This window comes from Lycium ferocissimum, chromosome 6, assembly GCF_029784015.1.
Source record: "Lycium ferocissimum isolate CSIRO_LF1 chromosome 6, AGI_CSIRO_Lferr_CH_V1, whole genome shotgun sequence".
Taxonomy (NCBI): domain Eukaryota; kingdom Viridiplantae; phylum Streptophyta; class Magnoliopsida; order Solanales; family Solanaceae; genus Lycium; species Lycium ferocissimum.
Genome location: NC_081347.1, coordinates 56,078,224 through 56,100,542, shown reverse-complemented (window position 1 = coordinate 56,100,542; position 22,319 = coordinate 56,078,224). Strand labels below are relative to the sequence as shown.

The 22,319-nt window shown below is 33.1% G+C and overlaps 1 protein-coding gene across 4 annotated transcripts; it reads right to left on the bottom strand.

Moving 5' to 3' along the window:
- Positions 1 to 733: 733 nt before the first annotated feature.
- Positions 734 to 14,392, bottom strand: LOC132059850 (truncated transcription factor CAULIFLOWER A-like). 4 transcript variants are annotated; one of them, XM_059452660.1, is made up of 8 exons: positions 14,019 to 14,392; positions 5,681 to 5,762; positions 5,169 to 5,233; positions 4,985 to 5,084; positions 3,877 to 3,918; positions 3,597 to 3,638; positions 3,354 to 3,466; positions 734 to 1,217 (listed from the first exon to the last, which is right to left on the bottom strand). In XM_059452660.1, the coding sequence occupies exons 1-8, from the start codon at positions 14,201 to 14,203 to the stop codon at positions 1,124 to 1,126; spliced, it is 723 nt and encodes a 240-aa protein (XP_059308643.1). In that variant the 5' UTR covers positions 14,204 to 14,392; the 3' UTR covers positions 734 to 1,123. The 4 variants fall into 4 exon arrangements, with proteins under 4 accessions (XP_059308643.1, XP_059308642.1, XP_059308645.1 ...); XM_059452659.1 differs by lacking the exon at positions 734 to 1,217 and adding an exon at positions 2,176 to 2,544 and having other exon boundaries at positions 14,019 to 14,390; XM_059452662.1 differs by lacking the exons at positions 734 to 1,217; positions 14,019 to 14,392 and adding exons at positions 2,176 to 2,544; positions 6,968 to 7,165.
- Between the last annotated feature and the right edge of the window lie 7,927 nt (positions 14,393 to 22,319).

Below are 22,319 nucleotides of genomic sequence, written 5' to 3'. Positions count from 1 at the left end.
TGAGGAATATAACAACAATCACAGTCAATTCTGTCTTGAGTGCTAATATTAGCATTATTCCAAGCTCTAGGAAAAGGCAATTTATCCACAAACATTCTCCAAAGGAATTTCTCTATGCCAAATTCTGTTGATATAAGTGTCAATATTTCTGTGCTTTCTGATCAGTTCCCAGGCTGAACCATTTGAATAATTACCATCCTCTGTAAGGTCCCAAACTGCATAATCCCCATTGTCATCACTTCCAATTTCAATACATATAAGGGAAAAGGGTAAAAAATACCCCTCTACTTTGAAAAAAGGGCTAAAAATATCCTCCGAACTTATTTTGGGTCAAAAATACCCCTCTCATCCTTAAAGTTTTCAAATATACCCCTGTCTTGAATGAAATTATCCTCCAAAATAACCCGAAATCAGTATTTAAACACGTTCCATCATTTAAACCCCATCCAATTAAATAATAACCCATAAGATCCCCTTATTCTCCCAATTCCCTCAAACTTCAAACCTACGTATTGGGGAATAGGGGGATCTTATGGGTTATTATTTAGTTGGGTCAAATGATGGAGCGGGTTTCAAAAATGATTTCGGGTTATTTTGGGAGATAATTTCCATCAAGACAAGGGTATATTTGAAAACTTTAAGGATGGGAGGGGTATTTTTGACCCAAAATAAGTTTGGAGGATATTTTTAGCCCTTTTTCCAAAGTAGAGGGGTATTTTTTGACCCTTTTCCCTACATATAATGTGCAGAGCTACCTGACTTGGTAGTGTTCTGTACAATTTATGACCATTACACCTATTATCCGCCATGAAATCCTGCACTTTGGCTCTATAGTTGCTTTTATTGATGTAGTTTTGACAAATATGAGCAATAGGGCCAATCTTTGTCCAATTGTCCCACCAGAAACTACAAGTACCTGAATTGATGGGCCGCTGTATGTATTTCTCACTCTTGTCTCTGGCCCAAAGTAAATGTTTCCAAGCTTGTGAATTACCAGGTTGCCATTTCTTACCAACTGAGTGCATTCTGGGGCAATACTTTGCATTGAGAAAATCAACCCATATGGTTTTTTTGGTTTTGAATTGCCACCATCTTTTTACAGCAACAGTATTAGCAATATCACTCAGACTTCTTGTGCCAATTCCAGTTTCATTTTTAGGGTAACATAATTTCTCCCAAGCACTCCAATAATATTTGTTCTTTCCATTGACAACATCCTAGAAAAAATTGACAGTGTGTTTCTCTATTAGCTCCAAAGTATCTTTAGGAGGGTTAATAGCAGACAAAATATATATAGGCAAAGATTGTATGACACTTTAATTAAAACTTATCTACCACCACAAGATAACATGTTACCTTGCCAGGCATTAAGTCTCTTAACAACTTTGAAACCATGCAGTCAAAGTAGGAGATTCTTTTTCTACCTATGGAAATGGGACAACCAAGATATGTGAAAGCGAAATTTTTTTCAATAAAACTAGTACAATTCCTTACTCTATTAATACTGTAAGCACAGCTTTTGGGGCTGGTAAGAAAGAAGCTTTTATCCTTGTTTACCATTTGGCCAGAAACCTTCTCATACCTCTAATCTGCCTCATGATTAGTTTAATAAAGATGGAATTACCACTATTAAAAATAACTATATCATCAGCATAAGCAAGGTGAGTAATTTGAGGACCATTTTTATGCATACAAAAAGGAGTAAAGGTTGGATTATTCAACAGATTATTTAAGGCTCTGGACAGAACCTTAGCAGCAATGATAAAAAGTGAAGGGGATAATGGATCACCTTGTTTAAGACTTTGGGAAGATTTGAAAAAACCTTGTCTAGTTCCATTAATAATGATGGAGTACCAAACATTAGATATGCTTCTCCATATAAGGTTGATCCAGTCATCATTGAAACCAACTTTAGTTAAAACTTTAATAAGAAAGGACCAAGAAAGCCTATCATAGGCTTTGGCCATATCCAATTTCAAAATAACATTGCAGATATGGCCAAAGCCTATGATAGGCTTTCTTGGTCCTTTCTTATTAAAGTGATGTTTAGTAACCTAACATGTTATGATTTCAGCTCTTAACCTAACATCCAATCTAAAGGCAATTTTGTTAAGAGAAACCAGTTTGGAGAAGAATAAATAGCACAGCATTATAAGATAAAAAAATTCGTAGACATAAGACAATACATTATGCTACATTTTATAAATTCGTAATCAAATTAAGAAGTCAAATATTGCCAATAGAGTTACACTTCCTATGCACTATGCGCAAAGGTGACGCGACTAGCTAGCTCTCTTCACACATTAAAAGAAAAAAAAAGAATATTTATGCACTAGTAAGAGTATCTTCTTACACTCAGACAAATTCCAGATGTTAACATATAATACTTGATAAACTTGAATTCCAGCAGAACAGTTCTTATGAAAATAAGCATTTATTCCTTATACAGCAAAGTTTCCAAGATGGCTAGGATATAGAGAATCAAGATTTAGATCAAGCTCATTCCTCCGTGCCTCTACATCTCCATCATGGTAATAATTACCTCTGCACTCAATTAGCAACCATAATCTAATTATATCTTCTAAATAGCACTCTTTCAATCAACCGAATAACCAATCTGCTCTCTTTATGTAAGTTTTGAAAAGCATTGCCAATATTTTGTGGGATAAAAATGGAGGCTTGCATTAAGTTGATAGCAATTTAAACATAGTCTAATTATGAAAAATAAATAGCAATCATCCAACATTTTAAAAGAATCCAATGTCATTCAACAAAAAAAAAATTAAAATGGTTGTATTCTGGTCAGCTTATTTGCAGCTCGACTAGTCCATCAATAGATAGCTCTATCCAACGAGACTTGGATAGATGAGAAGACATCACCTAATATTTCTAGTCTCTTTTTGGTTTTGAACCTTGATTTCTTGGTCGTTTTATTTTCATTGACCACTTGATCTCGTCCTAGTATGCCAATATCCCATTCAAATTTCAATCGAAAGTGTGACTCGCTTGGGTCGCCTGTATGAATCCTCACTTGTTGTATTTCTTCATTTAAATTCAACTCAAGCGACATTAGACAAAATAACAATACATAGTACTAGACTAATTTATATAGGCGACACCAGCTTGTTTGGTAGTTATTGTTGTAGCACTAGACTAATTAATAAATATAAACTACTAGAAGAATAAAAAGTAGAAAACAAAACGCATAAAGAGGAATAAAAAGTACAATTAGAACATAAAAAGTATGATACATTCTAATTGAGATAGAGGGAGTATTTATTTTGACTTTTAAGAATAAAAGTTTTATCAGATTTGTTTATTCATATGTTGATTTTGGCAGATTATATAATTACCCGATGTTTAGGCATGGAATTTGTTGTGGGAAGAGGAAAGATGTCGAACTAGAGACTTGATTTTGCTCTTGCCATTCAGCCTGCTGTCCTATTGTCTTCTCCTTATCCTTCATCTGTTCACCAAATAGTGGAACAAACAATACAAATAAAATCAGCTAACTTAACAATTTAGAGATAATTAAGTTGAAAATGTAAATTGCTCATCATGAGAAATTTATAGAAAATAACAAGAAGCAATTTCACCTTCTTTGACAACATGTTATTTTCCTCTTGTATTGCCTTTCCCTGTGAAAGAGCACAATATATAACTGTACTTAAGACATTCATGATGCTTGCCATTTGCTACCTATGTTGCTTGAACTCTTCAATAATGTTGTCACACCTATGTCAGATCCTCCAAAATGCATACTTTTGGAGGATCCAAAACATTTCCGTCGACATTTTTGAAAAGTCCAAGGAACATAGTCTGCTACAAGCTATTTTTCTGCAACAACAAATGCGATGTTCCCACGAGGAACCAAACCTTCTTATGAAGCTCAGATATAGACTCATGCATGAGCTGATTCTGCAAGAGAGATCCAACACAAGCAGAAGTTGCATTTTAGGGAAGGTCAAAATTTGAATGGAGAAACAAGGGTTAATTTCAGGTATAACCACATAATTTTATTCACTAAAACAATATAATCATCTAACTATTTTGTTCCATATTAAAGTGATAGAACACTTTTCACTATAATAATAAAGTCATAGAACTATACCCAATGTAACAATGGGTAGAGTTGTTATATTGGGTAAAGAGTGAAGTGACTTTGTTATGATAAAGAGTAAAACTCAGTTATTATTAAGGGATAATTGCAGTCCAATACCGATGATCTAGTTTACAAAATAGCTAGCAGATGTATATTTTTGTATAATTGTCCTTCACTATACATATAATATACATATACTATACGTATAATATACATATCAGTGTATATATTTTGAATATATTTGGGCTACTGCAGGTAATTAAGTTTGGCCGTGTTGGAAATAATGATCGCACACAGGAATAATACCCACATTAAATAATAAGAATAAGAGAGTAACAACGACACCAAATCTTTTAACGTGGAGAAAATATAATATTCGAGCGGAGCAATATAATAACACTTATTACAACTTGGTAGTGTCAAAAGACTACTACACCTTCAAAAAGAAACAACACTCTTTAATTCACACTACTCACTACAATATTACTCCCACTCTCTATTTTCTCACAAACTATTTTTCTCAATAGTCTGTGTTACTCTCTCTACACTCAATAATTCTCTCTGATTTTGGTGTGAAGAAATGAAAGTATTAATGCTCCCTTTTATAGGAAATTTCTTGCTCCTCTTAACTAATTAACTGCAATGTAACTTTGCCAATTTGACAACTTGAATATGCAAACTGCTTTGCAACTTGTTCCACCTTTCATATCTTTTTTTTTTTCTTTTATTTCTTGTTGCCCATGTTTACTTTTTCATTTTCTTTTATTTGTTTTTTTATTGGTCCCACAGGCCAGAGGGATCTAAACGAAAGAATCCCTTATTTTAGTGACAAACTAATTCTGTGACTATACTGTTATACTGAATAAAGTTCAGATACCGTACTTTTCTGGATCGGATAAGTTTTAGAGAGCTATCAAGCTGTTGCTCCAAGTTTTGGAGGTCCTTCAAGCTCAATGACTCCAGATCTTCTCCCATGTAATGCCTTGAAGTGTTAAGAGGAAAAATTAATGAACAAATTGAATTCTTTTTAAGTTTTACAAAAATATTCATGGAAGCAATCTCTTACTTCTGATTTCTTTGCAGAAGAACAATCTTAGCCTTGAGTTTTGTGTATTCCAAGCTCCAATTCTCCTGCAATCAAAAGGATTGAGGATTTGAAATTTATGGACTCGATCGAGTTCATAATTCTACCGCAATACATTTGATATACTAAGGTTCGAAATCTATCATATTTGTACTTATTTACTGATCTACATTTTTTATTGAGTTTTAAGTATTATATAGGATCTAAACTAAAGTTACTAGACCAGATGAACCTGTAACTAAAGTATCTGCCTCTGCCTGCATTGAATAGTTCAACATGGCACATTTGATACTATATATACACAATATTGTTCAGATTCTCCAGAAATGCTGTTGTATCTATGTTGGATCCTCCAAAACTAGTGCAAAGATCCTTCAAAATGCAGTATTTTGGAGGATCCAACACACACCTATCGCTATTTTTGAAGAATCCGAGCAACATGGATTATAAACATCATATTCATGAAGAGGTAAAGAAAAAGATGATAGTCATACTACGGATGCTTCAGAATTGCTTGCAAGAAAACGTCTCTCTGCATATGAGTATCTTTCATATCGATCAAGAATCCTCTCCATACTGTTGCAACAAAATAGTATAACAAATTACTTCTACTTTTTTCCAAGTAAAATATAATATCCTTGGAACAAATAATTATGTCAACACATTTACGTAGAGTACTTGCAACGTAACTAATTTAATTTAATATTATCATTTTACCCTTAATAGACATGCTTTATAAATCATAAATCTCATGGCATATTTAAGATTATAAATTTCAAAAGTCTTTATTCTTTTGTAAATGCCGCATATACACCGAAAAAAAAAGGATATTATATGCTTTTTTTGCTTCCCACCAGGTGCCTGAGCCCTGATATCCGCATTAGGACCTGACTAAAGTCGGACTCGGGCGAGGAGTCCTACATAGGGGGGAAAAACCGCTTCGTAACAAATAATGTTTGTTACTTCCTCTGATTCAATTAATGTATGTCTTTCTTTCTTTTTTACCCCGTAACACAAAAAATGTCACATTTTTTTTTGACAATGGTAACATAAATAATGTCACTTTTTATATTTAATAACTTTTAAATTCTAATATCCCAATGGCATGTTTGAGACTACAAGATTCAAAAGACATTTCAATATATTATACACATTTTTAGTTTAACACCACGGTATTTAAAAGTCTTCTTTTAAAGGACTTCATACTCAGTCAAGCTAATTAAGACGCATAAAAGTTAATCGAAGGAGTATATAGTAACTGAAAACTATGTTTAATCCCCAGTTAATGGAGCTATGGATATGTAGGTGTAACCTTCCTAGCTCGTTAACTTACGGACTCCTCCCTCCGATCCAAAATAATTGAGGTTTTAGCCTTTAAAAATTGGTCCAAAATAATTGATGTTTTATAAAATCAAGAACTATTTAGCTCTCTTTTTAAAATCTGCCCCTGTCACATTCTCATATCATCATAATAATTATGCCAACCTAAAAAGCAAAGAAAAGGGTATCTTAGCCAAAAGCCCCCTTAACTTTTAGGAGTTAGTGAATTTCTTAATCCATGTGCCTAAGGTGAAAACCTCAATTATGTTGGACCAGAGGAAGTATTTTGCTAGGGTAGTCTTTACACGATGTATAAAAATTCTCTTGCCCTTTAAGGCTTTACCATCTATGAGGTATCTTAAATGATTCTGATGAGATTCTTAAAAGAAAAAGGGAAGATTGATGGGAGTATACATGTTCTCTTGTAATTAGGTTTCACAGTTTTCCCCAAGTTTCCGTACCTCCTGGAAATGTAATCTGTTGGAAATCTTACGGAAAATACTTGATCACGAATCTTGTCAGAAATACTTGATCACGAACCCTTGTAGAGAAACTCTTGAAAGCTTGAGGCATGTCAATTAAGATACTGTCTTTAAGGATATTTCACCCGGTATGGGTGTATCCCCCAGGATTCAACAAGCCTTTCTAGTATAAAACTAGGAGCCAGAATCTAACAAAGATTTCATAGAGGTAGATAAACCAGCAAAAAGAAAATGAGAAGAAGGATTTGATTCTTGGTATTTTCTATATCCGATATGATGATACAAGATCATAGATATACTCCAAAGAAAGAGATGATTTCAAATAGTATTTGCTATCGGCCAACGTTCCAAATATTTAATAGGAATTAACAGCCATAAAGATAATTAGCCATAAACACAACAAATTGAATTGTAAGATACGTTGGGCAACAAATACATTTGACCAAATTAAATGAAGGACATTAAGGATGTTAATGAAAATATTATTATTCTTTTGAGATATAATATTTTTCAACAATCCCCCATATATCTCAAAAGAATAATAAGGAATAAAATGGAATTTTGCTGGGTTTCCACATATGAGTACAATGCATCGAATCTGGTGTCGCGTAGACAATGAACCAGACCTAGATCAAATAAGATTAAACGTACAGAACAATTGGGGAAGGTTAGAACTTCTATGAACCAATAATTCTTTTGTAATCTCAGGGACTTATTCTATCATATTATATTCGCACAATCTTTATCGTTATCACGGTTTTGCGCTAAGAGGCCATACGCGTGTCCTGGAATTCATGAGTACTCTAAAAATCCGTTACAATTTCATAGGAGCGGCATCACTCCACACTCATATAGGTCCACCCGCCAAGTGTATTCTGCAGAGCAATACACCGCCTATAAAGGATATGGTAATGGATTAAGAGTTTTTAACTCAGCCTCACTTTGCCTTGCAGAACTGCACTATATTCACACATCATAGGAAGGAACATAATCTAATAGTGCACTTTTGATCAACTAATGACTTGTTATTACCCATATGAACCTAATTCATGGGATCTCCAATCACATAAGTTAGATTACCATGATTATTAATCTTCTCAAATGACAAAAAGCTCATTCCCCTTGATGTTTCTTTTCGTCCTGTGAATCAGTCAAATTCATCTCAGACTTCACACAGTTATAAAAATCATCACAACTCAGAACAACTGCTCTTATCACAATATGTCGATACAAAGAAATGTTGCTTTTGTTCAAATTTAAATACTTGCTAAGTAGCTTTTTAACCACTCAGTCTCATAACCAACAAACTCCAAAGCCTCAATTTAGATATCATTATCTATATAATTATGCTTTGTTTGGTTATTTCACCTCCACGAAAGGTGAACACACCTCATCAGAATCGAAGATCCAGTTATCATCATTGTATCTCTCTAATACAACGGATAATCCATTGAATACTATGATTCATGGTATCTCTCAAATATTATTTTTTCAAAACTAGAATTGATCCCATCATCAATGGCTTCTTTACAGAACATTATTTTAAAAACCCTTTGAATTATAATACCAAGAAAAATATTATCACTTTTAAAAAATTCTCTCAATATAATTCCAGTAAGACACATAACCCCCACATTTTTAAAAGTTTTAAGATAAGGGAACAATATTTTCATAACTCATAAGACATCGTAACCCCACATTTTCAAATATTTTATAAGGGAATAATACTTTCATAATCATAAGAAGTATTACTAATTTCTCATAAGACATTTCATCTTATAAATAACAAGTTAATAATATAACTTACACTCAAGTAATAATGTAAAATTTAGTCACACTATGTCATCATCAACAAAACAATTGAAGAAAGCAATATGAGAAAAGTAAGCATTAAAAATAAATATTTTCGTTATTTATTTGAAAATAGTAAGCACAAATAAACTATGATTACAATATTCATTGCTCATAGAAATATTATTTTGGTTTAGACAACCTTATCATACTCAAATAAAACCTTCAATTTTTTTAAAAAAAAATTTCAAATGTGAGTTTAAGAAAGAACTTTTTCTTTTCAAGTACTATCCAAGTTCTTGAATTACCAAGATAAATAAATCACTCTTCTTCTTCAACTTTGACTTGAATGACACAAAATATTTTGTAATTAGCACAAAGTAGCTTAGTAACACCAAAGTCATCTAACATCCAATGTCTCCCCCACAAGATTCTATTGAGGAATGACCACAATATTTATGTCATCCGCTTAGTCAAGTTTATTTTTACTTAGCGGGATTATCATTTCTCCGAATCTCTTTTCTACATCTAGGAGCATAGATGGCTTAGCTTGCCACACACAAAACTATTTTCCACGGTTTTGATTATTAGCTTTACACAATCTAAAAGCCACATTATTTGGCATATGGATCTATTTTGTCAAGCACAACCTCGTGATAAAATTCTCGCGTTAGTGTCAAGTTCACTTTCATATACAAATACTAATATAAAATTTTCTGAATAAAAAAGCTAGACAACGAAGAGCTTGGCTTCCACATAAACATTTCATAAGTACGAGAGGAAATTTGTCATCATTCAAACATCTCTTTACCCAAATAATCAAGCAAGATAATTTTCAAAGCCAAAATTAAATTTACCAAAAACTCATTAATGTGCAAAGAACACAACTTATACATCAAATTCAAACAGAGTCTCATAAGATAGGTCTTCAAATTCTTGCACTGTCATTAATCCATTAAGAGAAACATTAATTCCAAGCCAACTTTTCAAAAATGTCATTATAATAGATGTGTATTAATATATTTATTTGTGCTCATCTTACCATCTCAAATATAAATTATCCAGAAATACTCAAACGACTTGGACATTATTCAGGAGTTATTTAAAATAATATTACAACAACACAAATTCGTTACAGCTCCAAAACCAACGAAGTATATTCAGATAAAACTAACTGTAATTCAAGTTAGATTCCTACTCATAAGTTAAAAGTTACATCCTTTTTTTAAAAATAATGTAAAACACCATAAAGATTTTAGTAATTGAACTTAAAATTTATGCAAATCCCAAATCTAAAAACTAACCGGGGCATCACTTTAGAAAAGGAAAGGCAAAGAGTGTCAAAGTACGTTTAACTTTCATGTTTGGCAGAACCATACCTGAAACTTAGACAGATTATACTAAGTTATTTTCTATTAATTTTCCATAAGAATAGAGCGTGAGAAATATCCTTAAGATTGTTGGAAATCTTATGGAAAACACTTGATCACGAACCTTATCGGAAATACTTGATCACAAACCCTTGTAGAGAAACTCTTGAAAGCTTGAGGCATGTCAATTAAGACACTGTCCTTAAGGATATTTCACTCGGTATGGGTGTATCCCCAGAATTCAACAAGCCCTTCTAGTATAAAACTAGGAGCAAGAATCTAACAAAAATTTCACAGAGGTAGATAAATAAACCAGCAAAAAGAAAATGAGAAGAAGGATTTGATTCTTGGTATTTTCTATATCCGATATGATGACACAAGATCATAGATATACTCTAAAGAAAGAGATGATTTCTAATAGTATTTGTTATCTGCCAACGTTCCAAATATTTAATAGGAATTAACAGCCATAAAGATAATTAGCCGTAAACACAACAAATTGAATTGTAAGATACTTTGGGCAACATATACATTTGACCAAATTAAATGAAGGACATTAAGGATGTTAATGAAAATATTATTATTCTTTTGAGATATAATATATTTTCAACATAATCATGGGTAAAATGCAAATCAGAACTTGAAATAAAAGTTGATATGGACCAATATGAACAAAACGACTATTATTAAGGGCAATAGCATCCACATCCTGCGTGTAAAACCTTTCTGAATCACCAAAGTGAAGCAATTCAGTATGATTCAGAAGTTATCACCAAACGGAATAGCTCTCTTCTGCACTATTGCGTGTACCTCGACAATTAAGTAGCTTACGGTATTATTTAAGTTATCACAATTAAGTAGCTTAGGGCTCGTTTGGTTGGAAACAACTTATCCCGGGATAACTAATCCCGAGATAAGTTAACCCGGGATTAGTTATTCCACCCTCAAGGTGGGATAAAAAAAATACTCTAATCCCAGGATAACTAATCCCGGGATTAGTTATCCCGAGTTTTTTTTCCAACTAAACGTGAAATAAGGCGGTACTAATTTTTATCCCAGGACTATTTTTCTCTATCCATCATACCAAACGAGCCCTTACAGTATTATTTAAGTTGCTCGAATTCTTCACTTTCGAGGCCGCAACCGTGCATATATATATATATATATATATAAATGAGGATACGATGTGGCTGTGGGATTCGTATAGGATATGTCAACTGATTTCGGATAGACACTCGAGATAAATACAATGATTTTTGTAACCAAAAAAAAAAAAAAAAAAAAACCTAAGGTGAAATTGAAGAAAATGCAATACCTTGTATATAGAAACTTCTATGTTAGTCATTTTCCTTATATCTCCTTTTGGTATTCTCCTCTTGATCAATATTTTCTCCTTGTAAGTTTTTCACATAATTTTATTTTTAGATATTTGAATTATTTTTAGCCTAATCTCCACATCCGTATCCGTATCTGGATCCATATCCCGAATCTGAAAATTTAGATCATGAAGAATCTGACTTCTAGATCAGTACTTGAGTCGCTAATTGAAGGAAGGGAATTGAATCCCCTTAAGAAATTGTATCCCATAAATAGGGCAAAAACTAGCCTTTTTTAGTTACTGTTGAATCACGGTGACATAAAAGAAAGTTCTAACAAAGTGACCAAGAAAGTTTAAAAATGGCTTTGGGTCATAAATTCAAGCCACATTAGTTAAATTTCTAGCTCTAGCACAGATTGTTATCTCCTGTCAATATAAGCATTGTGCAAGTGACTCTGCTCCCCAGAGTTAGATAAATGGGAAGAAATTATTCCTTGTTTCAGTTAGACATTAAACTCTATCTTCCATTGGTTTCACTGAATTCGCTGGTGCTGGTAAAACTTAGTACTTCCTTTTGTCCTATTTTATATGGTGTATTTTTTTAATCAGCCAAAAATATTGATATTTTTTATATTTAAATAATAGAGCTTTAAGTCTTTTATTTTATCTTTAATGAGCTGATTTATGTCACACAAATATTTTTGTCTTTTTTAGATCACAGGTTTCAAAAATCTTTCTCACTTAAATTTTGTGCCTAGAGTACGTCGTGTACTATATTTATATACACATTCTCTTACACCAAGTTGGTATTTACTAATAAAATCCCCTTCAAGACCTTCAGCCACTTTGAAGCTCCACTCATCAGGTAATAGAAATATGTTATATTAGTTAGCGTCTGATGGATTATAGTTTTTGAGAAGACAAGATTTGTTATTTTTGGAATAATAAAAGTATTTATTTAATACGTTTATTTTAAATTAAAAAGGTTTTCGGATTTAAAGAGATGATTGTTAATAAGTGCTTATTGGTGGATAAGCATATGATGCCTGTCATCACTAAAAAATATTTATTTTCCCACTGATTTCCCATTAACAATATTTAGTGGCTATTTCTCACTAAATGTCAGTGAGAAAAATCAAAATAGTAGTGTTTTACATGGAAAAATGAGAAAGTTTCTCTGTGCTACAATGGTAACCAATTTCACACCATGCGTTTTCCCAGTGAGCTGAGTTCAGCAGGAATAAGGTGGGAAAATAATGTTTTATAGCACAAATTTCCCATTGAATGTATATGGGAAAAACGTCTATTTCTAGTACTGTATTGGGAATGTATAGATATAGGGGTGTCAAATGGGCGGGTTGGGCTGAAATTAGCCCAATCAAAATGGGCTGAAGTGATAAATGGGTTGGGCTAACATTGACCCCAAAAGTTACTTGGGCTGAAATGGGCTAAAAATGGGTTGGGTCATGACCCGCCCAACTTGACCCATTTTTTTTGAAGGGTCTATTTTCTAGAAAAACATTTTCGTGGAAAATATTTTCTAGAAATACATTTTTTGCGAAAAATATTTTCGCGGATTTTTCGAAAATATTTTTGAGGAAAACATTTTCCGTGGTATATTTTCGAGCAAAACATTTTTCGTGAAAAATATTTCCCTTCATATCAAACACACTACAAACTTATAAGATACATGATACAAGAAAAGTGTATACATAAAAAAAAATAGAGTAAACTCAAGCAATAAACCCAAATTTAAGTAAATCTTAAAACGAGCTAGAATTGGGCTAAGTTGGAGATCACTTTTAAATGGGCTATGTTGGGTTGGGCTAAAATCAGCCCAATATAAAATTATCTTGAGCCCAACCCATAAAATTTTGGGCTGGTTGGGCGGGCAATTACCTTTTGGGCCAAATTTGACACCCTATATATATAGGTCTATTAATATGAACAGACACTTAAAGGTACTTTAAATACCTATTCCTCCCCAAAAAAGAATGTAACGATCGTTCAGACTTCCTCTTTTACTGCTCTCTACAATCACAAACTGTGTTCTTGTGCGAAATTCAAATTTAATGCTAAAACTTGAATTTCATTAACTTTGTAAATCTGGAGGAATTCTGCCACAAAATTCATGCAACAACATCATGGGGGCTTAAATTACTTAAGGATAGAGATTACTATATATCTAAGACGATTTTCTTGGGAAAAAACAATTTAATTTGTGAATAGAAGCTAGAATTAATTACTAACAGAGGCAGAATCGTATTGGTCTTGGATTTTGGAAAATATAACTTATTGGGTTCTTGATAAATTATTAAGACATATTACGTAAGTCTTTAAGTATAAATACAAGATTTGAGCTAAAATTACTTAATCCTGCGGAACTCGTAGACGAAGCTCTAGCTTGACCCTCCAATTACTACGACAAGCAATAAAAGGAAACACGAATCATGCAACAAGAAACCCTAAAAGAGAGACAATTTCTTAAATAATACTCCACTTAAATAAAGTTGAATTCTAAGCATGAGTAAAAATGAAAAAGCTAGCTTACCAAGAATCAGAAGAGAAGTCAAAGAGTTTGCCATTGTTAGAGAAAATAATCAAAGCGACATCAGCATCACAAAGCACTGAGATCTCATTAGCTTTCTTCACCAAACCACCTCTTCTCTTAGAGAAAGTCACTTGTCTGTTTATCTTATTTTCTATACGCCTCACATCCACTTTCCCTCTTCCCATCTTTAGTTTCCCCAATATGACCTAAAAATGGAAACCCTGGCTTTATTTCCCTCAGCTGGCTCAACCAAAAGAAGAGATATCTCTTCTTCTTTTTCCCTTTTTAGAAAAATGAACAAAACCTCATTTTTATATAAGAAAAAAGAAAATAATCTTAGTGGTCTTGTTCGACTGAAAGACTAAATTTAAGAAAAAAAGAAAGCGAGATTTTTGAAATTTGTGATCTAAAACATATCATATTATTTGTGTGGTTATATATAAAATTTTAGAAACTTATGGTGTTAAACTGATAAATCTATCATAACATTTGCGTAGCTATAAAAACATCTCATTAAAAACAATAATTATTTTTAAATAATATCCCCTTCATCCCAATCTATGTGTAGTGTTTAATTAGACACGAAGTCTAAGATAAAAAAGAAAGGTTTTTGAAACTTATGCATGGTCTAAATAAGCCATAAAAACTTCTGTAGCTACAAATGTTTTATTAAGGATAAAATGAGAAGTTTGAAATTAACAACAACAACAATAACATACCCAGCATATTCCCACAAATAGGGTTTGGAGAGGTTGGGTGTACGCAGACCTTATTTGTACCTTTGTTGGGTAGATAGTTTGTTTCCTAGGTATCCTCAACTCAAGAAAATCATTTTTCAAACAAAAAATATTAAATTATTATTACTCCCTCCGTTCCAATTTAAGTGTCATAGTTTGACCGGGCACGAAATTCAAGAAATAAATTAATAGAGATTTTTGAATCTTATGGTCTTAAATTAAAGATGTGTGTAGCCTTTTAAATCTTGTAGTCTTAAACTTGCCTCGATATTAAAAAACTTGCTAAATATTAGAAAGAGACACTCTTTTTAGGATAAAGGGTCAAAAATGCCCCTCTACTTTGGGAAAAGGGCTCAAAATATCTTACGTAATAAATTTGAATAAAAAATACCCCTCCCGTCATAAAGTTTTCAAATATACCCCTGTATTAACTGAAAGTTTCAACATAACCCGATTTCATTTTTAAACCCGCTCCATTTAGTATTCCCTCCGTTTCAATATAAGTGTCATACTTTTCTTTTTCGTATATCCTAAAAAGAGAGGGAAAGGGTCAAAAATGCCCCTCTACTTTGGGAAAGGGTTAAAAATATCCCCCATTACAAATTTGAATAGAAAATACCCCTCCGGTCATAAAGTTTTCAAATATATCCCTGTCATATGCGGCCAACTTGTTCCCGAGTCCTACATCTGGAGCCACTAGGCACAGGAGCGGGTAACCCATATGCGTTTTTTATTTAGTTGGATTGGGTTTAAATGGAGCAAGTTTAAAAATGAAATCGGGTTACATTGGGAATTTCCGTTAAGACAAGGGTATATTTGAAAACTTTAATGACGGGAGGGGTATTTTTGACTCAAATTTGTAATGGGGATATTTTTAACCCTTTTCCCAAAGTAAATGGGCATTTTTGACCCTTTCCCCCTCTTTTTAGGACATACTAAAACGAAAAGTAAGACACTTATATTGAAACGGAGGGAGTACTAAATATGAAAACATACATATTTTTTAGACTATTTAAAAGATGTTACATAAATTGACACACATAAAATATTACACAAATTGAAACTAATAGAGGAATATTAGGTCTGGAAGGGAAAGGAGAGGTTGTCTGAAAAAGCAAGTACATAAAAAGGATAAGACAGGATATGTGAGGTGACAAATGAAACCACAATAACTAATGCACATAAGGGGAAGACGGGGTATTGAGGAACTAACTAATGTGTATTAAGGATTTGTTGTCTACTACTGATTGGCTGGACAACTTGTTTCCGTTAGTGGCTGCTGGATATAATATGAACCCTCACAGCTATTAATACAAGCTTCTGTATATCTGTGCTCTTTACACTTAAACAGTTCTTTTCTGCCTTCTCAGTGCTGTGTGTGTGCCTCGTTATTACAGTAGAGGAGTAATTTTCTATTCTCTCTTGACAAGGTCTTACTGCTCCTTTCGTCTCAATTTATGTGATCTAATTTAATTAGTCACCGAGTTTATGAAAGAAACTTTTAAAATAGGTCTAAAAGAAACTATCGGTATTTATGTGCCTGTAAAAAAATTCATTAAGGGTAAAAGAGAAATTTTAAATTAAATTATTTCTAAATATAGAAATATATCATTCTTTTTTTACATATTAAAAAGAAAAATATATCACATAAAGTCAGAGGAAAGAATTACAGTTCGTTTTTACTCTCACTTCCCTTGACTTCTTTCTCATTAAACTTTGACAGCTAGCTAGTGAACTACTCTATCTGTTTATTTTGTTGTTATGGTACAATTATTCAATTAAAGGTGTTTTGTTTAATCAGTTAAATTTACATAATTATACACTTTAACGTGGTAATAGAAAAGCCTTGGGTTCAAATCTCCCCACTACTCAAAAAATAAAAATAAAAAAAATACATTTTGAAGTGTTCGGTTCATGAAAAAGAACTAGAACTACACGCCAGGGGCGTGTGGAAAAATTAAATATAAGTAGTTGAAAGTGTGTTCTCTCTCACAACTTAAATCTTTAAATGATATGTTTATACACTTCAACATATTTTATATATTGAAAAATCAAGCTCAAAAGTAACAATATAAAGATGAAAATAAGAGAACAATATAAGATAACTTTCTTCTTTCTTTCAAGTCTATTTATGTGTGTATAATGTGAGTTCTTATGCCTTTGTTTATAGTGTTACATAGATGCATACAAAAGGTAGTCATAAACATGGCATGTCCCATGAAACTCGAGAGGAAAGATCACAGGGGAAGATCACGGGGGAGATTATGAAAGTATGAGAGTTAACTGTTATTTTATGCTGCCCCCTAATGAAGTGAAGATCGGGTTCTTCCGCCTAAGCAAGAATTAGTAAAGTGTTGAATGTAAATCACCAGAAATTTTACTGTGGAAAACGCTTTGCTTAAAGAAGTAAAAAACCACAACTTACATCAGTAGGATTTGCCCCAAATTTTCACTAACAACTCAAATAGTTTTAAGGTTACAACTCCATAACCCAAGGAACTACCAACTAAGTACTTTTCCCCTACAATGCTTCCTAATTGTAGCAACCCTTTCAAGACTCTTCCCTAGCTTGAAAGTCTTTACAACTTAATCAACAAAAACCTATTGCAAAACTTCCAATAAACTAAATAGGTTACAAATCAAGAACTAAGAACAACTTATCAACTCAAGAACTAAAGCAGCACCTTCTTCTGAAACGAGTTCTTTCGTTGATGGTTTTGACTCTCTCAAGCACTCTACACCTTCAAACAAGCACATAAACACCTCGAGTAGCAAAATTCGATGAAATCAGAGTTTGATGCTTCACCAACTAACCATACTTGGAACTTGTTCCACATGATTCATCTAAAAATATTGTATCATGTAAGTTGTTTTTTAGGACCAAAAGGAATGTTGATGGGTCTATTGACATATACAAAGTGTGCCTAGTTACAAAATGCTTCACTCAGAGGCCAGGTGTTGATTTTCACTTGATACTTAGCCCTGTCATCAAGCCTACCACAGTATGCATGGTCCTTTATGTGACATTTCTCTTCAACTGGACCCTATATCAACTTCTTGTCAACAACGCGTTCCTTTATGGTGACCTTGATGAGGAGGTGTACATGACACAATCTCTGGGACTTGCTTGTGATGATAAGCCAACTTACATATGCCAGTTGGGTAAAACGATCCATGGATTGTTACAAGCCAACAAGCTGGGTTCAATGCACTCACATGTCATCTCTCTTCCACGTGTTTTGTCAAGACTAAATTAAATCAGATAACTCATTACTTGTAAGGCATGGTCTTGCTGACACTTTGTGATAGCATCCACGGTGGCATACATTCATTAAAGGTGACAGGCTTCAACGGAAAATCAAAAAAGATGTTTTTCTGGAAAAAGAGCCCAAGAATTATGACGAAGAGTGGACTAAGTGCTACACGTATTTCTAAGTCCAAGTCCAAGAAGGAAAAGATTCGCCTCACATGATGCCCAAAAAACTGGGGCTCGCATGGAGCCCATAAAGAGCCCAAGATGGACTACTTTACACGTGAGAATCATGCCCAAAGGGGGCTGAAATTCTCACTCCCAAACATGCAGATATGGCATGTATTTAGATGCCAACATTATCCCATTATTCCCTTATTTTCTTGTTAGTTAATTTTAGGAAGAATTTTGGTATTATTTTACATGCTTTCCTAGTTTAAAGCTTCCTAGTTTAATCCTAATTAGGTTTATTAGTTATTATTTCCATAAAAGTAGAATTCGAATCCCATTCTATTTGGGATAGTTTTCCCTATAAATGGGGTGGATTTTGTTATTTTCATTATACAAATATTATTATTATTGAGAGTTTCTCTACTTTACACCTTTGTGTGTGGCTACTTTAGATTTATCTTGCAACCTTATAAGAACGATTCTTTTTAAGAGGTAAGATTAATTCGTCCTTGATATCTTTGGTTCTTATTCGTAAATTAAAGAAGGTAATAAGTCTTATACTAATTATTGTCTCTAATTTCTTCGAAATAGGGGTCTAGATCACTTTTTGATATAAGTTCTTGAATTGACTCTATTAGTATCTTAATTAGTCTTAATCCGCTAATTTTGACTACTAAGACCAATTAGGGTTCTTATCACTTAATCTTGAAATTTGGGGATTTTGTTCTTGAATTTCGCCTATCTTTATATTCTTGTCTTTAATCTTCATATTTTCGCTTCCGCATTATAATTTTGTTTTGTTCAAGTAACCTGATTCTTATCAAGTGGTATCAGAGCGATGCTATCAAGGTTCCGTTCTTGATAATCTTGGGAGTTTCGTAAAAAAATGAAAATTTCTTTTTTTATTTTAATTGTAGTTGCTTAAAGGTAAGCTACATAGCAAGAAAAAGAAAAAAAAAACGAAAATTTCTTTTTTTATTTTAATTGTAGTTGCTTAAAGGTAAGCCACATAGCAAGAAGAAAAAAAAATCTTGCAAATTAAGAAACTCCATAGTTATTGTGTTTCTTGTTTTCCCAACATCAAGAAGGAAAACCAAGAAGAGGGGAAATTTGGGATTTTTTTTTTCATACAAATTGGTCTTTTTTCTTGTTTCATCAATCCCAATTCGTCTGGGAGTTGGTAAATTATTTTTCTTTCTAAATCTTACTTCTAAAAGGTTGTTACTAATAGGGTTTATATATAAATCCTAAAAGGATTCAACCAAAGGTAGTGATTTGAGTGGAAAAAGGCAAGAGAGGGTAAGATCAATAGAGAGAGAAAAAGAGCCAAATTGAGAGATACTTGTTTCTTTGATATTTTCTTGAGATGTCTCAAACAGGTAAGGAAATTGAAGCTGGAACTCAAAACGACACCAACTTAGCTAAAGTGTCCCGTATGTTGACCACACGATTGGAGGATATGAATGTCAATGTAGCTGATTTAAGGAGGGAAAATATTTTTCATACAAGGTGTGGGATAAATGGTAGACTTTGCTCTATGATTATTGATAATGCAAGTGGTGCTAATGTGGTGAGTTCATACGTGGTGGAGAAGTTGGAACTTACATGCATCAAGCACACTACTCCTTATAAGCGGCAATGGTTGAATGATTTTGGTGAACTTAAGGTGACAAAGCAATGCGTAATTTCTTTCTCCATTGGAAAGTATTCTGATAATGTTCTTTGTGATGTAATTCCAATGCAAGATTGTCATATCATGCTTGGACGCCCATGGTTGTTTAATAGGAATGCAATTCATGACAGGGAGAAGAATAGAGTTTTTCTTGAGCTAAATAGAAGAAAACATATACTTGCACCTTTACCTCCATCAGAAGTTTATGAAGATCAGAAACGTGTTAGGGAAGCAATGAAAAATTTTGAGAGAGAAAAGAATGAGAGAAGTAAGGGAGTGCATGTTGACATCTCAAGAGAGGAAAAAGGAGAGGTTGTGTTTAGTGAAGAGAATGAGATGTCAAGTGAGAAAAAAAGTGAGAATGAGAGTGAAAAAGAAAAAGAAGGGAGTTTGAATGAGATTATTTCTTATTCTAACTCAAATCCTCTTACTTCTACTTCTAGTTGTTTTGACTCTCTTGTAGGCACTCATGGGAAATTTTGCATTGTAGAACCATCATTGGATGAAATTAATCCTAAAGTGGTCGAAACTACACATCTCATAGGGCGAGTGCATGTTGATGAGAAGGATAAAGTTGTGAACCTAACACCAATGAACAAGGAGAAACGAGGTGATATTATTTCTTTGCTGCATAAGACCAAATACGGTATGTATAATTGGTTTATTCACATTCTTGGAATTCCTAGAACACTTGAGTTCTTTCTAGAGGTAATGAACTACACTCTTATTTCTTATGTTGGTGACTTTATTAATTTTGAGGATGATGCTATGTTGCTATATAATAAGTCATTAACTAGAACCTCTAAGTTCAAGCGTAAGAGTAATTTGTTCCCTTTTAATATTGAGCATGGCGTTGTTATTTGTGGATTCTCACTTCCTGAGAAAAAACATAATGTGTGTGGGAGGAGGCATGCTAGTGAGTTAGATGATTCTTGTTCTCTTATTTTAGTGTCGAAAGAGTTTTCATGTGATAACTTGATGAAATATGGTTATTTACGTAATGAGACATAATTCTTCAATTATTGATGATTGTGAGCTTAAAAAGGTGTTTGCTACTAGTGATGAGGAGATACGCCAATTATTATGATACTAGTGATCCAATACTTTTTGTTGAATGCATCCACGATTCCTTGTTTGAGAAATTGAGCAATTACTTGAAATTCGATGATTTTGAAAAGAATGAGCTTGAATTTAATGGAGATTTTGTTTTGGAATTTAAGGGTTCTTCTAACTTTCTTGAAACCTCTATTGCTTGTGTGAATAGCTTTTATGTGGGAAAATTTGTGGGAGGTGTAATTAAGGATGCTTGGATATATCATAAAAGTGTTCAATTTGAAGAATGTTTTAGAGATTTTATGTCGTCTTTATCATGCCCATTGAAATACTTTATTGATAGAAATAAATTGGAGAGACATGTATCATTCTTTATGGCATCTAGACGAGAACCTTGTTGTGCTTATACATGTTGGGAAACTTTCTATTGGGATGATGATGTCTACATGATTTTTAAGGGTGTATTTATAAATGCTAGGGTTAATTGGGTGAAGAGGACACATGGTCACTACCTTGTTTTATTCCTACCAGTATTGCTCTCGGTTAATGGATGTTGTTTACTAATGCATGTCTTCTTGATTTTGCGAGATTCAAATTCAAGGACGAATTGTTTTTCAAGAAGAGGGGAATGATAGCATCCACGGTGGCATACATTCATTAAAGGTGAGCGAGGCTTCGACGGAAAATAAAAAGATGTTTTTCGTGGAAAAAGAGCCCAAGAATTATGACGAAGAGTGGACTAAGTGCTACACGTATTTCTAAGTCAAGTCAAGAAGGAAAAGATTAAACCGCGTGATGCCCAAAAACGGGGGCTCACATGGAGCCCGTAAAGAGCCCAAGATGGACTACTTTACACGTGAGAATCATGCCCCAAAGGGCTGAAATTCTCACTCCAAACATGCGGATATGACATGTATTTAGATGCCAAACATTATCCCATTATTCCCTTATTTTCTTGTTAGTTAATTTTAGGAAGAATTTTGGTATTATTTTACATGCTTTCTAGTTTAAAGCTTCCCTAGTTTAATCCTAGTTAGGTTTATTATTTATTATTTCCATAAAAGTAGAATTCGAATCCCATTCTATTTGGGATAGTTTTCCCTATAAATAGGGTGGATTTTGTTATTTTCATTAGACAAATATTATTATTGAGAGTTTCTCTACTTTACACCTTTGTGTGTGGCTACTTTGGATTTATCTTGCAACCTTATAAGAACGATTCTTTTTAAGAGGTAAGATTAATTCGTCCTTGATATCTTTGGTTCTTATTCGTAAATTAAAGAAGGTAATTAGTCTTATACTAATTATTGTCTCTAATTTCTTCGAAATAGGGGTCTAGATCACCTTTTGATATAAGTTCTTGAATTGACTCTATTAGTATCTTAATTAGTCTTAATCCGCTAATTTTGAATACTTAA